This window comes from Pseudophryne corroboree, chromosome 9, assembly GCF_028390025.1.
Source record: "Pseudophryne corroboree isolate aPseCor3 chromosome 9, aPseCor3.hap2, whole genome shotgun sequence".
In the NCBI taxonomy this organism is placed as follows: Eukaryota; Metazoa; Chordata; class Amphibia; order Anura; family Myobatrachidae; genus Pseudophryne; species Pseudophryne corroboree.
The window spans coordinates 336975960-337001687 of NC_086452.1; the positions used below are offsets into that span (position 1 = coordinate 336975960).

The 25728-nt window shown below is 45.9% G+C and overlaps 1 protein-coding gene across 1 annotated transcript in view; it reads right to left on the bottom strand.

The window, feature by feature from the left end:
* Nucleotides 1-24651, bottom strand: part of EFCC1 (EF-hand and coiled-coil domain containing 1) — a 261847-nt gene extending 237196 nt beyond the window's left edge. The window contains exon 1 of the mRNA XM_063940588.1: nt 23199-24651. Coding sequence (XP_063796658.1) covers nt 23199-23759 — 561 coding nt within the window. The 5' untranslated portion in view covers nt 23760-24651. The remainder of the gene's footprint in view (nt 1-23198) is intronic.
* Nucleotides 24652-25728: the final 1077 nt, after the last annotated feature.

Sequence of the window (25728 nt, forward strand, 5' to 3'; positions counted from 1 at the left end):
GCAAACTGTGCAAAACTGAAATGCACCACAAGTATGGATGGATAGTATACTTGACGACACAGAGGTAGGTAGAGCAGTGGCCTACTGTACCGTACTGCTATATATTATATACTGGTGGTCAGCAAACTGTGCAAAACTGAAATGCACCACAGGTATGGATGGATAGTATACTTGACGACACAGAGGTAGGTAGAACAGTGGCCTTCTGTACCGTACTGCTATATATTATATACTGGTGCTCAGCAAACTGTGCAAAACTGAAATGCACCACAGGTATGGATGGATAGTATACTTGACGACACAGAGGTAGGTAGAGCAGTGGCCTACTGTACCGTACTGCTATATATTATATACTGGTGGTCAGCAAACTGTGCAAAACTGAAATGCACCACAGGTATGGATGGATAGTATACTTGACGACACAGAGGTAGGTAGAGCAGTGGCCTACTGTACCGTACTGCTATATATTATATACTGGTGGTCAGCAAACTGTGCAAAACTGAAATGCACCACAGGTATGTATGGATAGTATACTTGACGACACAGAGGTAGGTAGAGCAGTGGCCTACTGTACCGTACTGCTATATATTATATACTGGTGGTCAGCAAACTGTGCAAAACTGAAATGCACCACAGGTATGGATGGATAGTATACTTGACGACACAGAGGTAGGTAGAGTAGTGGCCTACTGTACCGTACTGCTATATATTATATACTGGTGGTCAGAAAACTGTGCAAAACTGAAATGCACCACAGGTATGGATGGATAGTATACTTGACGACACAGAGGTAGGTAGAGCAGTGGCCTACTGTACCGTACTGCTATATATTATATACTGGTGTTCAGCAAACTGTGCAAAACTGAAATACACCACAGGTATGGATGGATAGTATACTTGACGACACAGAGGTGGGTAGAGCAGTGGCCTTCTGTACCGTACTGCTATATATTATATACTGGTGGTCAGCAAACTGTGCAAAACTGAAATGCACCACAGGTATGGATGGATAGTATACTTGACGACACAGAGGTAGGTAGAGCAGTGGCCTACTGTACCGTACTGCTATATATTATATACTGGTGGTCAGCAAACTGTGCAAAACTGAAATGCACCACAGGTATGGATGGATAGTATACTTGACGACACAGAGGTAGGTAGAGTAGTGGCCTACTGTACCGTACTGCTATATATTATATACTGGTGGTCAGAAAACTGTGCAAAACTGAAATGCACCACAGGTATGGATGGATAGTATACTTGACGACACAGAGGTAGGTAGAACAGTGGCCTACTGTACCGTACTGCTATATATTATATACTGGTGTTCAGCAAACTGTGCAAAACTGAAATGCACCACAGGTATGGATGGATAGTATACTTGACGACACAGAGATGGGTAGAGCAGTGGCCTTCTGTACCGTACTGCTATATATTATATACTGGTGGTCAGCAAACTGTGCAAAACTGAAATGCACCACAGGTATGGATGGATAGTATACTTGACGACACAGAGGTAGGTAGAGCAGTGGCCTACTGTACCGTACTGCTATATATTATATACTGGTGGTCAGCAAACTGTGCAAAACTGAAATGCACCACAGGTATGAATGGATAGTATACTTGACGACACAGAGGTAGAGCAGTGGACTACTGTACCGTATTGATATATATATAGTTATACTGGTGGTCAGCAAAATTCTGCACTGTCCTCCTACTATCTACTACAATGCAGCACAGATATGGAGCGTTTTTCAGGCAGAGAACGCATAATACTGGTGGTCACTGGTCAGCAAAACTCTGCACTGTCCTCCTACTATATAATACTGCTGGTCCCCAGTCCCCACAATAAAGCAATTAGCACACTGAGCACAGATATTTGCAGCACACTGAGCACAGATATGGAGCGTTTTTCAGGCAGAGAACGTAGATATTTGCACTTGCAGCACACTGAGCACAGATATTTGCAGCACACTGAGCACAGATATTTGCAGCACACTGAGCACAGATATTTGCAGCCCACTGAACATAGAAACTGAGAGGACGCCAGCCACGTCCTTTCACGATCATCTCCAATGCACGAGTGAAAAATGGCGGCGACACACGGCTCCTTATATAGAATACGAATCTCGCGAGAATCCGACCGCGGGATGATGACGTTCGGGCGCGCTCGGGTTAACCGAGCAAGGCGGGAGGATCCGAGTTGCTCGGACCCGTGCAAAAAAAGGTGAAGTTCGGGCGGGTTCGGATCCCGAGGATCTGAACCCGCCACACCAGTCTCACATACACACACATACACACACGCACACACACCAGCTTCACACACACGCTTACACACACGCTTACACACACACCAGCTTCACACCAGCTTCACACACACGCTTACACACACACAGCAGCTTCACATACATACACACACACACACACACACACACACACACACACACACACATCAGCTTTGCATACATATACACCTACACACATCAGCTTCACTTACACACACACACAACACACCAGCTTCACATACATACTTTTGGATATTGTGTTGCATTAGAACTATAATGCAACACATAAGCTTATTCCTGTGCTTTGATTTTCTGGTTTTCATACGCCATGTGGTAAACACATTTACCTTTTTTACCATGTGAGAGTTTAGACTATGATTAATACCCCTTTGCTGTAACGACCCCTGAATGTAATCAGTACCACATGTAATACAATCGTTTTCTTACATTTTATGCAGCTGCAACCAAAATGACACTTTTTATAGAGCTGAAATAAATCTGGGCTGTGACCCTATTCATTCCAGATGTGAGAGCACAGCTCTGTGACTATCAGCAGCAGCACTAGAGGTGTAACAGGTCTACCTACAGTGAGTGGTACCTACCAATAAAACCTCTCATTGCAGCACCATTGTTAGAAGTTATTAATCTCACTGACTAGATGGTATAATCTGCTAAATACAAAGTCGGAGGAGTGTATTCAATTCGTACCGATGACTGTGAGGTGGCAATGTGCTGATCAGTTCTCTGGTACCTCGCGATCACCAGTACCACAGTTTTTCTCACAATCCAATAACTTGATTAGTTTAGAGTCACTTGGCGACCACACATTGCACTTAATTAAATGCCCCCTTATCAGTGTAAATAAGAATATACATGTTCTGTTACTTCTGTAAAAACGTGTATGTGCACGTACACTGGGGGTTATTTTATTTCTGTGCAGGGTAAATACTGGCTGCTTTATTTTTACACTGCAAATTAGATTGCAGATTGAACACAACACACCCAAATCTAACTCTCTCTGCACATGTTATATCTGCCCTGCAGTACACATGGTTTTGCCCAACTGCTAAAAAAATTCTTGCTGCGATCAACTTGGAATTATCCCTAATGTCTGCACCTGAATGCCTCATATGGCGTATATCACTGAACGCTTCATATAGCTTGTATTACTGAATGCTTCATATGCCTCATATGGCTTATATAACTAAATGCTTTATATGCTTCATATGGCTTATATTACTAAATAGTAAATTCAAAGCTGGGAATAGTAGTAGTACATACCTCCCAACTGTCCCGATTTTCGCGGGACAGTCCCGTTTTTTGGGGACTGTCCCGCTGTCCCACCCGCGGGCCATAGTGTCCCGCGGTGGGGGGGTCAGTTGGGTGGCTCTGTCAATCGCTGCTCTGCTTAGCAGAGCAGCGGTGAATAGATGCTGTGCGCATGCGCACAGCGTCTATTCAGTGGAGTCAGAGGAAGAGGGAGTATGCCAGCGGCTCACAGAACGCTGGGCATGCCCCCTCAGTGATGAAAACGGGGGCGTGGCTCGCGACTGCGGGTCCTCCCGCGAAGCCATGCCCCATTTTCATAGGTCACGCCCCCTTTTCGGGAGCGCGCGCGGCTTCGCTGCGCGAGTGTCCCGCTCCACAATTAAAGAAAGTTGGGAAGTATGATAGTAGTCCAACAATTTGAGAAAAACTGGCAACTGTACATATTGCATATCCGAGACATTGAGACGAGAAGACTCAGGACAAAATAAACCCGGCTACTGATCTGCCCAAACTCTGCAGACCCTGTCTGTTGCACAAACTCTGCCCATCTGTCTATCTATCTATCTATCTATCTATCTATCTATCTATCTATCTATCTATCTATCTATCCTGTCTTGCAGAAACATTCATCATTCGCTGTTTTCTTTCCATGTACAGCATCTCTTATTATCCTGTTGCACTGTACTGCTGCTCATTTTGGGCCTGTTTTAGGCTCAGAAGAAAGGCCAGCTCCTTCCTGATTATAGTTGTGAGAGGGGTACGGCTTAGTCTAACTGTAAAAATAAGATTTTAAACCTTCCGGTAAATCTATTTCTCCTAGTCCGTAGAGGATGCTGGGGACTCCGTAAGGACCATGGGGTATAGACGGGCTCCGCAGGAGATAGGGCACCTAAAAAGAACTTTGACTATGGGTGTGCACTGGCTCCTCCCTCTATGCCCCTCCTCCAGACCTCAGTTAGAGAACTGTGCCCAGAGGAGATGGACAATACAAGGCAGGATTTAGCAATCCAAGGGCAAGATTCATACCAGCCCACACCAATCATACCATGTAACCTGGAACATACATAACCAGTTAACAGTATGAACAAAAACAACAGTAACGGTCCAAGACCGATGTCAACTGTAACATAACCCTAATGTAAGCAACAACTATATACAAGTCTTGCAGAGTTTCTGCACTGGGACGGGCGCCCAGCATCCTCTACGGACTAGGAGAAATAGATTTACCGGTAGGTTTCAAATCTTATTTTCTCTTACGTCCTAGAGGATGCTGGGGACTCCGTAAGGACCATGGGGTTTATACCAAAGCATCCAATCGGGCGGGAGAGTGCGTATGACTCTGCAGCACCGACTGAGCAAACGCTAGGTCCTCATCAGCCAGGGTATCAAACTTGTAGAATTTAGCAAAAGTGTTTGACCCCGACCAAGTCGCCGCTCGGCAAAGTTGTAAAGCCGAGACGCCTCGGGCAGCCGCCCAAGAAGAGCCCACCTTCCTAGTGGAATGGGCCTTAACCGAATTTGGTACCGGCAATCCAGCCGTAGAGTGAGCCTGCTGAATCGTATTACAGATCCAGCAATAGTCTGCTTTGAAGCAGGAGCGCCAATCTTATTGGCCGCATACAGGACAAACAGAGCCTCTGTTTTCCTAATTCTAGCCGTCCTGGCTACATAAATCTTTAAGGCCCTGAATACGTCCAGGGATCTGGAATCCTCCAGGTCACGGGTAGCCACAGGCACCACAATAGGTTGATTCCTATGGAACGACGAAACCACTTTAGGCAAAAATTGCGGACGTGTCCTCAATTCAGCTCGATCCACATGAAAAATCAAGTAGGGGCTCTTGTGTGAGAGAGCCGCCAATTCTGACACTCGCCTTGCTGATGCTAAGGCCAACAACATGACCACCTTCCAGGTAAGAAATTTCAACTCAACCTTGTTAAGCGGTTCAAACCAGTGTGATTTTAGGAACTGCAACACCACGTTCAGGTCCCATGGTGCCACTGGAGGCACAAAAGGGGGCTGGATGTACAGCACTCCCTTTACAAATGTCTGGACTTCTGGAAGAGAAGCCAATTCCTTCTGAAAGAAAATCGAGAGGGACGAAATCTGTACCTTAACCGAGCCTAATTTCAGGCCCATATCCACTCCTGTCTGTAGGAAGTGGAGAAAACGACCCAGATGAAAATCTTCCGTAGGTGCATTCTTGGTCTCACACCAAGACACATACTTTCGCCAGATACGGTGATAATGTTTTATCGTCACCTCCTTCCTAGCCTTTATTAAAGTAGGGATGACCTCTTCCGGAATCCCCTTTTTCGCTATGATTCGGCGTTCAACCGCCATGCTGTCAAACGTAACCGCGGTAAGTCTTCAAATACACAGGGCCCCTGCTGCAACAGTTCTTCCCTCAGAGGAAGAGGCCGGGGGTCTCCTGTGAGCATCTCTTGTAGATCCGAGTACCAGGCCCTTCGAGGCCAGTCTGGGACAACGAGTATCGTATGTACTCTTCTTCGTCTTATGATCCTCAACACTTTCGTGATGAGAGGAAGAGGAGGAAACATGTAGACCGATTCGAACACCCACGGTGTTACCAGTGCTTCTACTGCTACTGCCTGAGGGTCCCGAGACCTTGCGCAATACCTCCGAAGTTTTTTGTTGAGGCGTGACGCCATCATGTCTATTTGAGGGGTTCCCCAAAGACGTGTTACGTCTGCAAAGACTTCTTGATGAAGTCCCCACTCTCCTGGATGGAGATCGTGTCTGCTGAGGAAGTCTGCTTCCCAGTTGTCCACTCCCGGAATGAAGACAGCCGACAGAGCGCTTACATGATTTTCCGCCAAGCGAAGTATCCTTGTGGCTTCCGCCATCGCGACTCTGCTTCTTGTCCTGCCTTGGCGGTTCACATGAGCCACTGCTGTGACATTGTCTGATTGAATCAGAACCGGTAGGTTTCGAAGAAAACTCTCCGCTTGTCGAAGGCCGTTGTAAATGTCCCTGAGTTCCAACACATTGATGTGTAGACAGGACTCCTGGTCTGACCAAAGACCCTGAAACGTCTTTCCCTGTGTGACCGGAACTCGAGTGCATTGGTGAACTGACACCCTTTTCGGTTTTAGCAGGTCTCTGACCATGTTCTGGATGTCTTGGGCTTTCTCTATTGGGAGAAAGACCTTCATTTGTTCCGTATCCAGTATCATACCTAGGAACGGTAGTCGAGTTGTCGGAATCAACTGTGACTTTGGTAGATTTAGAATCCAACCGTGTTGCTGGAGCACTCTCAGAGAGAGCGCCACACTGCTCAGCAATTTCTCCCTTGATCTCGCTTTTATCAGGAGATCGTCCAAGTATGGGATAATTGTGACTCCATGCTTGCGCAGGACCACCATCATTTCCACCATTATTTTGGTGAAAATCCTCGGGCCGTGGAAAGTCCAAATGGCAACGTCTGAAATTGGTAATGACAATCCTGTACAGCGAATCTCAGGTATTCCTGATGGGGGGCATATATGGGGACATGAAGGTACGCATCCTTTATGTCCAGAGACACCATAAACTCCCCCTCCTCCATGTTGGCTATTATCGCTCTGAGAGATTCCATTTTGAATTTGAATCTTTTTATGTACAGGTTTAGGTATTTCAGATTTAAAATCAGTCTGACCGTACCGTCCGGTTTCGGGACCACAAATAGGGTTGAATAGTAACCTCTTCCCTGCTGGTGCAGGGGAACCTTGATTATCACTTGCTGTATACACAGCATTTGAATTGCAGCTAACACTACATCCCTTTCCGATGTGGAAGCTGGTAGGGCCGATTTGAAAAATCGGCTCGGGGGCACATCCTCGAATTCCAATTTGTAACGCTGGGAAACTATTTCCAACACCCAGGGATTCAGATCCGAACTGACCCAGGCCTGACTGAAAAGTCGAAGACGTGCCCCCACCGGTGCGGACTCCCTCAGGGGAGCCCCAGCGTCATGCTGTGGGTTTTGGAGCAGCCGGGGAGAACTTTTGTTCCTGGGCACCTGCCGAAGCAGGTGCTCTCTTGCCTTTGCCCTTACCTCTGGCGAGGAAAGAGGATCCCCGACCTCTTTTGGACTTGTGCGACCGAAAGGACTGCATCTGATAGGGTGTTGCTTTCTTTTGCTGTTGGGGAATATATGGTAAAAAATTTGATTTACCTGCTGTAGCTGTGGAAACCAGGTCCATCAGCCCATCCCCAAACAATACATCACCCTTATAGGGTAGTACTTCCATATGTTTTTTGGAATCCGCATCACCCGTCCATTGGCGAGTCCATAAGGATCTTCTCGCTGAGATAGACATGGCATTGGCCCTGGAAGCTAGCAATCCAATGTCCCTTTGATCATCCCTCATAAATAAGACTGCGTCTTTTATATGGGCTAGAGTTAGGAATATAGTATCCTTATCCATAGTATCAAATTGATCTGTCAGCTCATCTGTCCAAGCTGCAATTGCGCTACACACCCATGCCGACGCAATCGTCGGTCTTAGCACAGCACCCGTATGAGAATAAATACCCTTTAAGGTAGTTTCTTGCCTGCGATCTGCAGGGTCCTTAAGGGCCGCTGTGTCAGGAGACGGTAGCGCCACTTTCTTGGACAAGCGCGTCAGGGTCTTGTCCACAGTGGGGGGTGATTCCCAAATCTCCCTGTCCTGCTTAGGGAAAGGGTATGCCATAAAAATTCTTTTGGGGATCTGCGGTCTCTTATCCGGAGTCTCCCAAGCTTTTTCAAAGAACTCATTTAATTCATGAGATGTGGGAAAATTAATAATCTGTTTCTTTTCCTTAAACATGTGGACCCTTGTGTCGGGGACCGAGGGTTCATCCACAATATGCAACACATCCCTTATTGCCACAATCATGCACTGAATGGTTTTAGTCACCATAGGGTGCAATTTTACTTCGTCATAGTCGACACTGGAATCAGAATCCGTGTCGGTAGTAGTGTCTTGTGTTAAGGGACGCTTTTGAGACCCCGACGGGCCCTGTGAGTCGGTCCAATCTGAGGATTGACCGCCTGATGTCCCCCCTAAACCAGCCTTATCAAGCCTTTTATGTAAAGATGCCACACTTGCATGCAACGTATGCCACCTGTCCATCAAATCTGGAGTCGGCACAACTGACGGGGACACACCACTCATTTGCTCCACCTCCTCCTTGGAGAAGCCTTCCGCCTCAGACATGTCGACACACACGTACCGACACCCCCCACACACAGGGATTAACCTATAAGGGGACAAAACCCCAACCAGGTCCTAAGGAGAGACAGAGAAAGAGTATGCCAGCACACACCAGCGCTTAACAACACTGGAAGAAAATATATATATATAGCGTTTTTTTATATATATTATGTCAATTCCCACTCACTGCGTCACCAAAGTGCCCCCCTCCTCTTTTTTCCAGCCTGTGTTCAGCAGGGGAGCGACCAGGGAGCCAGCGTTTTCTTTCTCATGCAGCGTCTGTGGAGAAAATGGCGGTGGTTAGTGCTGAGGATCAAGCCCCGCCCACCCAGTGATTTTTCAATAAAATGGCGGGGGATCAGCGATTTACTGCCTCCGCAGTCTAATGCCACTGTATTTGTGCCAAAATGTGAGGTTTATTGCTGCCCAGGGCGCCCCCCCGTGCGCCCTGCACCCTTCAGTGCTACTCTGTGTGTGTGACTGGGAGCAATGGCGCGCAGCTTACCGCTGTGCGCCTTACCTCATGAAGATCTGATGTCTTCTGCCACCTAAGATGTCTTCTGTCTTCTCTATCCGCTTCTACCTTCGGCATCTGTGAGGAGGACGGCGGCGCGGCTCCGGGACGAACCCCAGGTGAGACCTGTGTTCCGACTCCCTCTGGAGCTAATGGTGTCTAGTAGCCTTAGAAGCAGTGCCCAACTTGACAAGCCAGCTCTGCTTCTCTCTCCTCAGTCCCACGATGCAGGGAGCCTGTTGCCAACAGGACTCCCTGAAAATAAAAAACCTAGCAAAATTATTTTTCCACAGAAAACTCTGGAGAGCTCTCTGCAGTGCACCCATTCTCCTCTGGGCACAAGATCTAACTGAGGTCTGGAGGAGGGGCATAGAGGGAGGAGCCAGTGCACACCCATAGTCAAAGTTCTTTTTAGGTGCCCTATCTCCTGCGGAGCCCGTCTATACCCCATGGTCCTTACGGAGTCCCCAGCATCCTCTAGGACGTAAGAGAAATGCTGTATAAAATTGAGCTGTCCAGAATGTGGGTGCAACATGCAAGAGCATTTAGTATTTACTCTGCATGCAATAATGTGTATTTGTACCCCTTGCAGTGAAACATAACACAGCAGCAAAGTCTTTACCCAAGCAAAACGCGAAATAAACCCCGTGGGCTATATTCAATTGTTTATTGCTCCTGATCTACTGTCTAAAGTGACAGGAAATCAGGGGGGGTGATATTCAATTGTGCTTATTTATCGCGCAGAGAGGTCGAGTTTAGCTGCGTTAGGCATCTTTATGTATCAAAACTAGTGATGTGCACTGGAAATTTTTCGGGTATTGTGTTTTGGTTTTGGATTCGGTTCCGCGGCCGTGTTTTGGATTCGGACGCGTTTTGGCAAAACCTCCCTTAAAATTTTTTGGCGGATTCGGGTGTGTTTTGGATTCGGGTGTTTTTTTTAAAAAAAAAACCCCTCAAAAACAGCTTAAATCATAGAATTTGGGGGTGATTTTGATCCCATAGTATTATTAACCTCAATAACCATAATTGGCACTCATTTCCAGTCTATTCTGAACACCTCACACCTCACAATATTATTTTTAGTCCTAAAATTTGCACCGAGGTCACTGGATGACTAAGATAAGCGACCCAAGTGGGCGGCACAAACACCTGGCCCATCTAAGAGTGGCACTGCAGTGTCAGACAGGATGGCACTTCAAAAAATTGGCCCCAAACAGCACATGATGCAAAGAAAAGAGAAAAAAAAGGTGCACTGTGGTCGCTGGATGGCTAAGCTAAGCGACACAAACACCTCAATATCACAGGAATTATTCGTTCTAATCAAAGGTATTATTGGTCCAAATCACTGGAAGAAAATGACAAAATCACAGTAATTATTCGTTCTAGTCAATGGTATTATTGGTCCAAATCACTGGAAGAAAATGACAAAATCACTGGAATTAAATGGCAGTAATGTCGGGAATTATATTAAATGACAGTACTACTGGACATATACGGAAGTGTCAGACAGGATGGCACTTAAAAAAATAGTCCCCAAACAGCACATGATGCAAATAAAAGAGAAAAAGAGGTGCACTGTGGTCCCCACAATGCAGCACAGATACTGAGCACTGATCCGGAGAATAGACCTGAGTCTGACATGGAGCTGCAAGATAATGCTATGGCCCTCTGTACTGTACTACTATATACTGGTCCCCACAATGCAGCACCCTGAGCACAGATATTGAGCTTTTCAGGCAGAGAACGTAGCCACGTCCTCTCCGCTCAATCGACAATGCACGAGTGAAAATGGCGGCGACGCGTGGCTCTTTATATGGAATCCGAATCTCGCGAGAATCCGACAGCGGGATAATGACATTTTCCCCCGTTCAGGTTTTGCGTCTTAGGCGGGAAGAACCGAGGCTGCCTCGGACCCGTATAAACTAGAGATGAGCGGGTTCGGTTTCTCTGAATCCGAACCCGCCCGAACTTCATGTTTTTTTTCACGGGTCCGAGCGACTCGGATCTTCCCGCCTTGCTCGGTTAACCCGAGCGCGCCCGAACGTCATCATGACGCTGTCGGATTCTCGCGAGGCTCGGATTCTATCGCGAGACTCGGATTCTATATAAGGAGCCGCGCGTCGCCGCCATTTTCACACGTGCATTGAGATTGATAGGGAGAGGACGTAGCTGGCGTCCTCTCCATTTAGATTAGGGTTGAGAGAGAGAGAGAGAGATTGACCTGAGGCTGTGATACTGTAGAAGAGAGTGCAGAGTTTAGTGACTGACGACCACAGTGACCACCAGACAGTGCAGTTGTTTGTTTTATTTAATATATCCGTTCTCTGCCTGAAAAAAACGATACACACAGTGACTCAGTCACATACCATATCTGTGTGCACTGCTCAGCCCAGTGTGCTGCATCAATGTATATATATATCTGACTGTGCTCAGCTCACACAGCTTATAATTGTGGGGGAGACTGGGGAGCACTGCAGTGCCAGTTATAGGTTATAGCAGGAGCCAGGAGTACATAATATTATATTAAAATTAAACAGTGCACACTTTTGCTGCAGGAGTGCCACTGCCAGTGTGACTAGTGACCAGTGACCTGACCACCAGTATATATAATATTAGTAGTATACTATCTCTTTATCAACCAGTCTATATTAGCAGCAGACACAGTACAGTGCGGTAGTTCACGGCTGTGGCTACCTCTGTGTCGGCACTCGGCAGCCCGTCCATAATTGTATATACCACCTAACCGTGGTTTTTTTTTCTTTCTTTATACATACATACTAGTTACGAGTATACTATCTCTTTATCAACCAGTCTATATATTAGCAGCAGACACAGTACAGTGCGGTAGTTCACGGCTGTGGCTACCTCTGTGTCGGCACTCGGCAGCCCGTCCATAATTGTATATACCACCTAACCGTGGTTTTTTTTTCTTTCTTTATACATACATACTAGTTACGAGTATACTATCTCTTTATCAACCAGTCTATATATTAGCAGCAGACACAGTACAGTGCGGTAGTTCACGGCTGTGGCTACCTCTGTGTCGGCACTCGGCAGCCCGTCCATAATTGTATATACCACCTAACCGTGGTTTTTTTTTCTTTCTTTATACATACATACTAGTTACGAGTATACTATCTCTTTATCAACCAGTCTATATTAGCAGCAGACACAGTACAGTGCGGTAGTTCACGGCTGTGGCTACCTCTGTGTCGGCACTCGGCAGCCCGTCCATAATTGTATATACCACCTAACCGTGGTTTTTTTTTCTTTCTTTATACATACATACTAGTTACGAGTATACTATCTCTTTATCAACCAGTCTATATATTAGCAGCAGACACAGTACAGTGCGGTAGTTCACGGCTGTGGCTACCTCTGTGTCGGCACTCGGCAGCCCGTCCATAATTGTATATACCACCTAACCGTGGTTTTTTTTTCTTTCTTTATAGTCATACTAGTTACGAGTATACTATCTCTTTATCAACCAGTCTATATTAGCAGCAGACACAGTACAGTGCGGTAGTTCACGGCTGTGGCTACCTCTGTGTCGGCACTCGGCAGCCCGTCCATAATTGTATATACCACCTAACCGTGGTTTTTTTTTCTTTCTTTATAGTCATACTAGTTACGAGTATACTATCTCTTTATCAACCAGTCTATATTAGCAGCAGACACAGTACAGTGCGGTAGTTCACGGCTGTGGCTACCTCTGTGTCGGCACTCGGCAGCCCGTCCATAATTGTATATACCACCTAACCGTGGTTTTTTTTTTCTTTCTTTATACATACATACTAGTTACGAGTATACTATCTCTTTATCAACCAGTCTATATATTAGCAGCAGACACAGTACAGTGCGGTAGTTCACGGCTGTGGCTACCTCTGTGTCGGCACTCGGCAGCCCGTCCATAATTGTATATACCACCTAACCGTGGTTTTTTTTTCTTTCTTTATACATACATACTAGTTACGAGTATACTATCTCTTTATCAACCAGTCTATATATTAGCAGCAGACACAGTACAGTGCGGTAGTTCACGGCTGTGGCTACCTCTGTGTCGGCACTCGGCAGGCAGTCCGTCCATAATTGTATACCACCTAACCGTGGTTTTTTTTTCTTTCTTCTTTATACATACATAGTTACATAGACATCTCTTTATCAACCAGTCTATATTAGCAGCAGACACAGTACAGTACGGTAGTTCACGGCTGTGGCTACCTCTGTGTCTGCACTCGGCAGGCAGTCCATAATTGTATACTAGTATCCATCTCCATTGTTTACCTGAGGTGCCTTTTAGTTGTGCCTATTAAAATATGGAGAACAAAAATGTTGAGGTTCCAAAATTAGGGAAAGATCAAGATCCACTTCCACCTCGTGCTGAAGCTGCTGCCACTAGTCATGGCCGAGACGATGAAATGCCAGCAACGTCGTCTGCCAAGGCCGATGCCCAATGTCATAGTACAGAGCATGTCAAATCCAAAACACCAAATATCAGAAAAAAAAGGACTCCAAAACCTAAAATAAAATTGTCGGAGGAGAAGCGTAAACTTGCCAATATGCCATTTACGACACGGAGTGGCAAGGAACGGCTGAGGCCCTGGCCTATGTTCATGGCTAGTGGTTCAGCTTCACATGAGGATGGAAGCACTCAGCCTCTCGCTAGAAAAATGAAAAGACTCAAGCTGGCAAAAGCAGCACAGCAAAGAACTGTGCATTCTTCGAAATCCCAAATCCACAAGGAGAGTCCAATTGTGTCGGTTGCGATGCCTGACCTTCCCAACACTGGACGTGAAGAGCATGCGCCTTCCACCATTTGCACGCCCCCTGCAAGTGCTGGAAGGAGCACCCGCAGTCCAGTTCCTGATAGTCAGATTGAAGATGTCAGTGTTGAAGTACACCAGGATGAGGAGGATATGGGTGTTGCTGGCGCTGGGGAGGAAATTGACCAGGAGGATTCTGATGGTGAGGTGGTTTGTTTAAGTCAGGCACCCGGGGAGACACCTGTTGTCCGTGGGAGGAATATGGCCGTTGACATGCCAGGTGAAAATACCAAAAAAATCAGCTCTTCGGTGTGGAGGTATTTCACCAGAAATGCGGACAACAGGTGTCAAGCCGTGTGTTCCCTTTGTCAAGCTGTAATAAGTAGGGGTAAGGACGTTAACCACCTCGGAACATCCTCCCTTATACGTCACCTGCAGCGCATTCATAATAAGTCAGTGACAAGTTCAAAAACTTTGGGTGACAGCGGAAGCAGTCCACTGACCAGTAAATCCCTTCCTCTTGTAACCAAGCTCACGCAAACCACCCCACCAACTCCCTCAGTGTCAATTTCCTCCTTCCCCAGGAATGCCAATAGTCCTGCAGGCCATGTCACTGGCAATTCTGACGAGTCCTCTCCTGCCTGGGATTCCTCCGATGCATCCTTGCGTGTAACGCCTACTGCTGCTGGCGCTGCTGTTGTTGCCGCTGGGAGTCGATGGTCATCCCAGAGGGGAAGTCGTAAGCCCACTTGTACTACTTCCAGTAAGCAATTGACTGTTCAACAGTCCTTTGCGAGGAAGATGAAATATCACAGCAGTCATCCTACTGCAAAGCGGATAACTGAGGCCTTGGCATCCTGGGTGGTGAGAAACGTGGTTCCGGTATCCATCATTACTGCAGAGCCAACTAGAGACTTGTTGGAGGTACTGTGTCCCCGGTACCAAATACCATCTAGGTTCCATTTCTCTAGGCAGGCGATACCGAAAATGTACACAGACCTCAGAAAAAGAGTCACCAGTGTCCTAAAAAATGCAGCTGTACCCAATGTCCACTTAACCACGGACATGTGGACAAGTGGAGCAGGGCAGGGTCAGGACTATATGACTGTGACAGCCCACTGGGTAGATGTATGGACTCCCGCCGCAAGAACAGCAGCGGCGGCACCAGTAGCAGCATCTCGCAAACGCCAACTCTTTCCTAGGCAGGCTACGCTTTGTATCACCGCTTTCCAGAATACGCACACAGCTGAAAACCTCTTACGGCAACTGAGGAAGATCATCGCGGAATGGCTTACCCCAATTGGACTCTCCTGTGGATTTGTGGCATCGGACAACGCCAGCAATATTGTGTGTGCATTAAATATGGGCAAATTCCAGCACGTCCCATGTTTTGCACATACCTTGAATTTGGTGGTGCAGAATTTTTTAAAAAACGACAGGGGCGTGCAAGAGATGCTGTCGGTGGCCAGAAGAATTGCGGGACACTTTCGGCGTACAGGCACCACGTACAGAAGACTGGAGCACCACCAAAAACTACTGAACCTGCCCTGCCATCATCTGAAGCAAGAAGTGGTAACGAGGTGGAATTCAACCCTCTATATGCTTCAGAGGTTGGAGGAGCAGCAAAAGGCCATTCAAGCCTATACAATTGAGCACGATATAGTAGGTGGAATGCACCTGTCTCAAGCGCAGTGGAGAATGATTTCAACGTTGTGCAAGGTTCTGATGCCCTTTGAACTTGCCACACGTGAAGTCAGTTCAGACACTGCCAGCCTGAGTCAGGTCATTCCCCTCATCAGGCTTTTGCAGAAGAAGCTGGAGACATTGAAGGAGGAGCTAACACGGAGCGATTCCGCTAGGCATGTGGGACTTGTGGATGGAGCCCTTAATTCGCTTAACAAGGATTCACGGGTGGTCAATCTGTTGAAATCAGAGCACTACATTTTGGCCACCGTGCTCGATCCTAGATTTAAAGCCTACCTTGGATCTCTCTTTCCGGCAGACACAAGTCTGCTGGGGTTGAAAGACCTGCTGGTGACAAAATTGTCAAGTCAAGCGGAACGCGACCTGTCAACATCTCCTCCTTCACATTCTCCCGCAACTGGGGGTGCGAGGAAAAGGCTAAGAATTCCGAGCCCACCCGCTGGCGGTGATGCAGGGCAGTCTGGAGCGACTGCTGATGCTGACATCTGGTCCGGACTGAAGGACCTGACAACGATTACGGACATGTCGTCTACTGTCACTGCATATGATTCTCTCAACATTGATAGAATGGTGGAGGATTATATGAGTGACCGCATCCAAGTAGGCACGTCACACAGTCCGTACTTATACTGGCAGGAAAAAGAGGCAATTTGGAGGCCCTTGCACAAACTGGCTTTATTCTACCTAAGTTGCCCTCCCACAAGTGTGTACTCCGAAAGAGTGTTTAGTGCCGCCGCTCACCTTGTCAGCAATCGGCGTACGAGGTTACATCCAGAAAATGTGGAGAAGATGATGTTCATTAAAATGAATTATAATCAATTCCTCCGCGGAGACATTGACCAGCAGCAATTGCCTCCACAAAGTACACAGGGAGCTGAGATGGTGGATTCCAGTGGGGACGAATTGATAATCTGTGAGGAGGGGGATGTACACGGTGATATATCGGAGGGTGATGATGAGGTGGACATCTTGCCTCTGTAGAGCCAGTTTGTGCAAGGAGAGATTAATTGCTTCTTTTTTGGGGGGGTCCAAACCAACCCGTCATATCAGTCACAGTCGTGTGGCAGACCCTGTCACTGAAATGATGGGTTGGTTAAAGTGTGCATGTCCTGTTTTGTTTATACAACATAAGGGTGGGTGGGAGGGCCCAAGGACAATTCCATCTTGCACCTCTTTTTTCTTTTCTTTTTCTTTGCATCATGTGCTGATTGGGGAGGGTTTTTTGGAAGGGACATCCTGCGTGACACTGCAGTGCCACTCCTAAATGGGCCCGGTGTTTGTGTCGGCCACTAGGGTCGCTAATCTTACTCACACAGTCAGCTACCTCATTGCGCCTCTTTTTTTCTTTGCGTCATGTGCTGTTTGGGGAGGGTTTTTTGGAAGGGACATCCTGCGTGACACTGCAGTGCCACTCCTAGATGGGCCCGGTGTTTGTGTCGGCCACTAGGGTCGCTAATCTTACTCACACAGCTACCTCATTGCGCCTCTTTTTTTCTTTGCGTCATGTGCTGTTTGGGGAGGGTTTTTTGGAAGGGACATCCTGCGTGACACTGCAGTGCCACTCCTAGATGGGCCCGGTGTTTGTGTCGGCCACTAGGGTCGCTAATCTTACTCACACAGCTACCTCATTGCGCCTCTTTTTTTCTTTGCGTCATGTGCTGTTTGGGGAGGGTTTTTTGGAAGGGACATCCTGCGTGACACTGCAGTGCCACTCCTAGATGGGCCCGGTGTTTGTGTCGGCCACTAGGGTCGCTAATCTTACTCACACAGCTACCTCATTGCGCCTCTTTTTTTCTTTGCGTCATGTGCTGTTTGGGGAGGGTTTTTTGGAAGGGACATCCTGCGTGACACTGCAGTGCCACTCCTAGATGGGCCCGGTGTTTGTGTCGGCCACTAGGGTCGCTTATCTTACTCACACAGCGACCTCGGTGCAAATTTTAGGACTAAAAATAATATTGTGAGGTGTGAGGTATTCAGAATAGACTGAAAATGAGTGTAAATTATGGTTTTTGAGGTTAATAATACTTTGGGATCAAAATGACCCCCAAATTCTATGATTTAAGCTGTTTTTTAGTGTTTTTTGAAAAAAACACCCGAATCCAAAACACACCCGAATCCGACAAAAAAAATTCGGTGAGGTTTTGCCAAAACGCGTTCGAACCCAAAACACGGCCGCGGAACCGAACCCAAAACCAAAACACAAAACCCGAAAAATTTCAGGCGCTCATCTCTAGTATAAACCACGTGAATTTCGGGAGGGTTCGGATCTCGACGAACCGTACTCGCTCATCTCTGATCAAAACTAATGGGCGCAATGCTAAAAGTTCACTTTTCGCTCATTTCAGCTTGCCACCCCGGGAGGTGCTAGCTGAAATGCAGGCACTTGCAGCTGATCGCGCAATCTACTGTTTGGTGCCATCTACTGGCTGCCAGCACTCTAAAAACTGTACTATCGCCCTATGAGTCCTACTATATATACACCAATTATGACTAACCTAGAGTACTGTGGATGCACTTGTAGAAAGTGTACTATAGGTTGAGTCTCCCATATCCAAAATTCCAAAATACGAAATATTCCAAAATATAGAATATTTTGACCGTGACTGAGATAGTGCCACCTTTGCTTTCTGATGGTTCAATGTATGCAAGCATTGTTTCATGCACATTATATAAATTATTGTATAAAATGACCTGCAGGCTATGGGGGTAATTCTGAGTTAATCACAGCAGCAAGTTTGTTAGCAGTTGGACAAAACCATGTGCACTGCAGGGGGGGCAGATATAACATTTGCAGAGAGCGTTAGATTAGGGTGGGTTATTTTGTTTCTGTGAAGGGTAAATACTGGCTGCTTTATTTTTACACTGCAATTTAGATTTCAGTTTGAATACACCCCACCCAAGTTTAACTCTCTCTGCACATGTTATATCTGCCCCCCTGCAGTGCACATGGTTTTGCCCAACTGCTAACAAAATTGCTGCTGCGATCAACTCAGAATTAGGCCCTATGGAGGTAATTCCAAATTGATCGCAGCAGGAAATTTTTTAGCAGTTGGGCAAAACCATGTGCCATGCAGGGGGGAAGATATAACATTTGCAGAGAGAGTTAGATTTGGGTGGGTTATTTTGTTTCTGTGCAGGGTAAATACTGGCTGCTTTATTTTTACACTGCAATTTAGATTGCAGATTGAACTTACCACACCCAAATCTATCTCTCTCTGCACATGTTATATCTGCCTCCCCTGCAGTGCACATGGGGGGTAATTCCAAGTTGATCGCAGCAGGAATTTTTTAGCAGTTGGGCAAAACCATGTGCACTGCAGGTGTGGCAGATATAACATTTGCAGAGAGAATTAGATTTGGGTGGGTTATTTTGTTTCTGTGCAGGGTAAATACTGGCTGCTTTATTTTTACACTGCAAATTAGATTGCAAATTGAACTCACCCCACCCAAATCTAACTCTCTCTGAACATGTTATATCTGCCTCCCCTGCAGTGCACATGGTTTTGCCCAACTGCTAACAAAGTTCCTGCTGCGATCAACTCAGAATTACCCCCTATGTGTACAAGGTATGTATGAGACGTAAATGCATTCTGTGTTTAGACTTGGGTCCCATCCCCAAGATATCTCATTATAGTATGCAAATATTCCATAATAAGGAAAAATCCAATATCCAAAATACATCTGGTCCCAAGCATTTTGGATATGGGATACTCAACCTGTATTTGGCTGTTGTTTATTTTCTATTTGTAGCAGGGTTTATTCAAAAGTTGGCAACCCCTTTAATTCATACAATTACTGCTATGAAAAACATATTTAAAAAAAAATGTATCACTACAATTTTCTGATGTCAAATCCTGCTGCTTCTCATACAACATAGATAAATCGGAATTGGACATAATTTTGGGAAGTGGTATCAAAGTGTGCATAACTATAGACTGGGACAATTTAAAAAGTACCTGGTGTTTTCTAGTGTTTTCTGTTACAGGGGTCTGATTACTGGTATCCGGACTCTGGGTCAACACCAATTAGGTCGACACCCATTGGTCGACAGTGGCTAGGTCGACACTAGAAATAGGTCAAAATGGCCATTAGGTCGACATTAACAAGGTCGACATTAGTTTTTCACTTTTTTGTTGTTGACTTTTTCATATTTTACAATCCATGTGGACTACGATTGGAAACGGTAACCTGTGCCGAGCGCAGCAAGGCACCTTGCCCACAGCATAGCGAGTGAAGCGAGCCATGCAAGGGGACGCAGTGCACTAATTGGGGTTCTGGTCACTTGACTGAGAAAACAACACCAAAAAACATAAAAAAACTCATGTCGACCTTTTTTTCATGTCGACCTAATGGCTGTGTCGACCTAGCCACTGTCAACCAATGGGCGTCGACCTAATGGGTGTCAACCTAATTGACCCTGAGTTCCATACCCCTGATTACTATTGGTGGGTATGCGGACGTTTTCCATATAACACCATATTGCAGTTATTAGAAAGCACTTTACCTGCAATTTAACAACCTGAGGCTGCTCTGGAGCCCTGGAAAAAATACCCCAGTCCTACACTATGGTTTTCTCCTGCTCACTGGTAACCTAACACTGCTGGTGAGAAGTTCCAGCAATACACACATGAGCGGCCATGCTCTGAGATTTGACATGGAAGGGTATAGGTAATGCCATGTGAACATACTGGGCCTGATTCAGAGATTAACGCAATGGCTTGCGCTGTTGCGATCACATTAGTGATCCCTGGTCAGGCTTATTGTGTAAATATGCTAATGACTCAGATACCATCTTATGTATAGAAACACCCTCTGCCTCCGTCTTACATTCAGTGCTCACGTACAAGAGTGGAAATATTGGTTGCACCTTGGATCTATGAGCATGTCTATGCAGTCTCAGAACTGGCATCTCATCTAAGACACCTGTACCTCTCCTACTTGAACAATTACGTGTCACACTTAAACATGCACAGAAAATGCTCCCCCAAATGCTACCTGTCAATTGCTTTGCAAATAAATCCTCTCCGCGACTGCTGTTGCAGGACCATCGCAGCACCTCTGAATCAGGCCCACTGTTATCTAGCGACTATGCTTTTCATTTACTTGATAAGCTGAGCCCATGCCCAGTCCCTATTGCAGGCAATTGTGGTCTGTGGTAACATGCAAAATTTCTCTGCAGTAAAACACTTGTTTAACACTACTTGATAAATAGATACCTAAAAATACCACTACATCGCTGGACCAAAGTCATTTAATCCTTTATTAAATTATCAAAATAAACATGTATGCTAACACTGGCATAGGGTTTAATTGTCAAAATATAGAATATTTTTATGAATTATCAAGTTAGTGGTCCAATCTCATTTAAACCTTAAAGCAGTGGCCAACACACTGGGTACCGTGACACCCAAGACTCTTGCCTCATGTTGGTGGTACAGTACCAAACCAGATTTTTTATAGTCAATGTAATAGGCAAAACCAGAGCTGGTCATAAGCAAACGTGTGGGGGTAGGGGGTTTCCAGTTACCTGGAAACCCATCTCCTCTTGGTCAGCGACTCAGTTTATGACAACAACAGCAATAGAATATAATACGATTACTAGAGCTGCCACCACAACATGCAGTTTAAGGGACAGAGCGGAGCTGCTCACATGCACAGTGGTAGCAGCTTCTTCTACCACGTTTGCTGTGTGTGTGGATTTGAACCCTCAATCAGTGCAGGGGACCAGAGAGCAACTGCCAGGAAATAGAGACAGGCATCTTATAATGAGGTGGAAGAATGTGTGCTTAGAAAGTACAGTTCTGTCTCCTACTGGTTCTCTAATGTTTGTGTATTTATTTATTCATTATGGGATATTTAACCTTTACCTGACTGCTTATTTTATTTATGTTAGTTAAATATGTTTGATACAGCCTATAATATAGACCATCTATAGTGTTAAATATTAATACTGTATTAAATACAGTATCCAAAGTATAAAAAGACCAATGTGTACATTAATGTCCAGGATTGGTACTAGGTTCTTCTACCGCTTGCCAAAACTCCCGCACTTGCTCCAATGTTCCACAGAGCGTCAGATTGTGGATTGTATTTGGAAATCCCCTCTAGAAATCCTGCGTTTGCCACTGCTGATGACTGCCATTCATATCACATGTGGACAATCAAAAGCACAACTGTACACCCCCACATAACTAGACCTTAAGGGGGTACTCACGGTGCGATATTCTAAGCAATCTCACTAGATTGCTTAGAATTTAAGCAGGATCGCTCCGTGTGTACCCCATACAGCGATAGCGATGCGCAGCCCCGCGCATCGCTATCGCTGCTGCTAGATTGGCCTGCCGTGCAGGCCAATCTAGCGGGTCGCTCACTTCACCCGCTGGGTGAAATGAGCGCCCCCCCGTCTCCCCCCGCACGCTCAGCACAGATCGCGCTAGGCTGAGCGGCGGGAGAGATGTGTGCTGAGCGGTTCGCTCAGCACACATCTCTCCCCGAATCGGCCCGTGGGTACTGGGCTTAAGGATGGCAAGATAAGGTGCATATACACGGTGTGATTCTGCCTAAAGGACAAATTTGATTTTGCGATTTTCCTTGAACTCCCCGGAGCCTAGAACCACCGATATTGACTATACACACAGTGCAATTTTGGCTATGTACAATTTTAACTATATACAATTTTGACTATACTACAAACTAGATTGTACACTTTCTACTCAAAATTGCCTTGCCTGCATAGTCTATTTTTCGCAAAATCGAATCTGATTGATTAGGAGTCCAACTTTATAAATGATTACTTTTTGAGCAGAACTATTTTTTACACTACTATAAAAGTACCTGCCAATAATTTAGTTGAGCTTGATTCAACAATATTATATTAAGGACTTCTTTCCCTACAGTATGTACTGCCAAACCAATTACCAAAATCATATATTAAGTAAGAAACTGGAAGAATTGCAAACAGTAGTCGTTGTGCATTCAGATATGCAAAGTACACATGAATTTCCAATTTGGGACAATTCTTCCCTACATGAAACATTTTGGTGCATGCTAAATCTCGTAAAATGTCATTTAATAGCTAATTAGCAAATGGTCGAATAGAAGGAAACTTCAGATTCTGACGTTATTATTACTTATTAGTTTGTTCTGTATAGTATACTCCATTTCTGTAACCAATTTGTATGTCTTTTCATTATTTATTGAGTGTTAGTATTTAAAGTTATATGTTAAGTACTTTATGCCTTTTTGATAGAAGCACAAATTCTGAACACTGAAAGACTGAACTTCCTGTGATCTTTTCATATTTGGATTAGACAATCCGCGGCTCTGTAGCTGTACTTGGAACTACAAATCCTAGCATACCCTACCAGTCTTGCTGGATTTTAGATTCGACAACAACTAGAGAGTCATGGGTCATTGATCTTTGTTATACATCCATCAGCACTTTAACCCCCTTACCCCTCACCTGCAGTGCCAAGCAGCGGGCATCACTGCTCTGTAGCGCCGCCCTCATGTCCTCCACCAGTTCCCTGAGACTGTGGTTCTCATCCTCCAGTGTCTGGAGCTCATCCTCTGCTTCTGACCGGCCACTCATTCTTGGGGTCTTCCTCCTCCTCAATGGGCTCCGCAGTCTGATCTGCGCCTGGATGTGCTCACTTTCCAGCCCCATGGGGAGGCGGGGTCCCCCGGCTTTAGAGCTGAAGTATCCACACAGCCTGGCATGGAAGTGCCGAAAGGTGAGGCGCTCCGGGAGATCGTCCAGCAACTCCTCACACTCCTCTATGGCCGGCTCCAACTCCAGTACCCTGCACAAAGTATGGAAGTCCTCCCTGGAGATAGTGCCCTCACCCTGCCAATCCAGGTGGTGGAAGACCTCCTGCAGGTACTGGTCCAGCCCAGTGGCTAGCACGATGATCTCATTCTCCAGCCCCTGGTCCATGCCATAGTGATGAGCCAGGGCACTGACCAGCCACTGCGTCCTGCGAGCCGGCCTCAGTGGGTTGTATGGGTCATCCAAGAGCTCCATGCTCAGCTCATGGGCTCCGGTGCATCCTCCGGCGAATGTGTATGGGAGTCACTGTCTCTGTACGGTGGACAAATAAATGGCTGATGTGCTGCCTGCACTAACTCATCTCTCCGTGTCTAGGGAAACTTTAAGCATCTTAAACAACTTTTTGTTTGTTTGTTCTGATTTGCAATTGTAAGCCTGAAACAATTTGTGTGCAACCTATGGATGTGTCACATCTGTATATTGCTGCCTATATCCTACTATAAGTGTCAATAGAAAGCCTGTTTTGTTATTCTACTTCTTAAAGATTTTTCTATATCATGTATTCATGAGAGGTCGTTCTGTGTTTAAGGAAGCAGAGCTTTGTGTGGGTATCAAACTTTCCTCTGTGCATTTGTCCTTTGTGTATAATGCAGGGCTGTGTCCTGAGCCCAGTCCTGTGCGTGGAGTGCAGGGCAGAGTATTGGTGTCAGAGCGGTGTGTGTCTGGGTGTCAGAGCTGTGTGTGTCTGGGTGTCAGAGCTGTGTGTGTCTGGGTGTCAGAGCTGTGTGTGTGTCTGGACTGGGTGTCAGAGCTGTGTGCAGTACAGGGCAATGTATGTTGGTGTAAGCCCTGTGTGTGTCTGGGTGTCAGAGCTGTGTGTGTCTGGGTGTCAGAGCTGTGTGCAGTACAGGGCAATGTATGTTGGTGTAAGCCCTGTGTGTGTCTGGGTGTCAGAGCTGTGTGTGTGTCTGGGTGTCAGAGCTGTGTGCAGTACAGGGCAATGTATGTTGGTGTAAGCCCTGTGTGTGTCTGGGTGTCAGAGCTGTGTGTGTCTGGGTGTCAGAGCTGTGTGCAGTACAGGGCAATGTATGTTGGTGTAAGCCCTGTGTGTGTCTGGGTGTCAGAGCTGTCTGGGTGTCAGAGCTGTGTGGAGTGCGGAGTGCAGGGCTGTTTATGTTGGTGTCAGTCCTGTTTTTGATGAACAAGTAGTTCCCCGCCTACCAGAAAACTATTCCTCAAATGCATCACTTGCAGGGAGGGTCCACACAAGATTGTTGTGGACTGTACTGTCCTGCAATTACTGTCACATCCTTACTGTTGTTGGCTGTGATCATTGATGACATACATTCCTAAATATGTCAGTAAAATAATTTCTGCAGATTCCTGGAAGCTAACTAAACCAAACAAATTGTTAAAATGTTTAAACTGTTACAGTTTGAAATTGCTAAATTAAGATTTTATTGTGTGCTACTTGGTTTCATCTGAAACACTGAGAATAATATGTGTGTGTGTGTGTGTGTGTGTGTGTGTGTGTGTGTGTGTGTGTGTGTGTGTGTGTGTGTGTGTGTGTGTGTGTGGGGGTGTCGTATTTTCATTTATTGCATATCATCCATAATCACCGTTTAGAGGTTTTACACAATAATCTGTATATAATTAGTTTTCTAGTTACTTTGCTAATATACAGAAGTACACTCAGAATATTTCCCTATTCCCACCACCAGATAACAACACTGTGTTTGTTGTTATTTTTCACTCAACATTAATAAATTCAGAAAACATATATTGGTGGAAAAGTGGCACTGTAAGCGTGAAATAGGGATATCGACTTGCAAATAAAATGTGAAAAAGAGGAAAGACCCTGGGGGTAATTCCAAGTTGATCGCAGCAGGAAATTTTTTAGCAGTTGGGCAAAACCATGTGCACTGCAGGGGAGGCAGATATAACGTGCAGAGAGAGTTAGATTTGGGTGTTGTGTGTTCAATCTGCAATCTAATTCGCAGTGTAACAATAAAGCAGCCAGTATTTACCCTGTACAGAAACAAAATAACCCACCCAAATATAACTCTTTCCGCAAATGTTATATCTGCCCCCCCTGCAGTGCACATGGTTTTGCCCAACTGCTAAAAAATTTCCTGCTGCGATCAACTTGGAATTACCCCCCCTATTTCAGTGTTACAACTTAATTACGGTACTTGGGTTTGGGTTCTGTCTTCTGTGAGTGCAT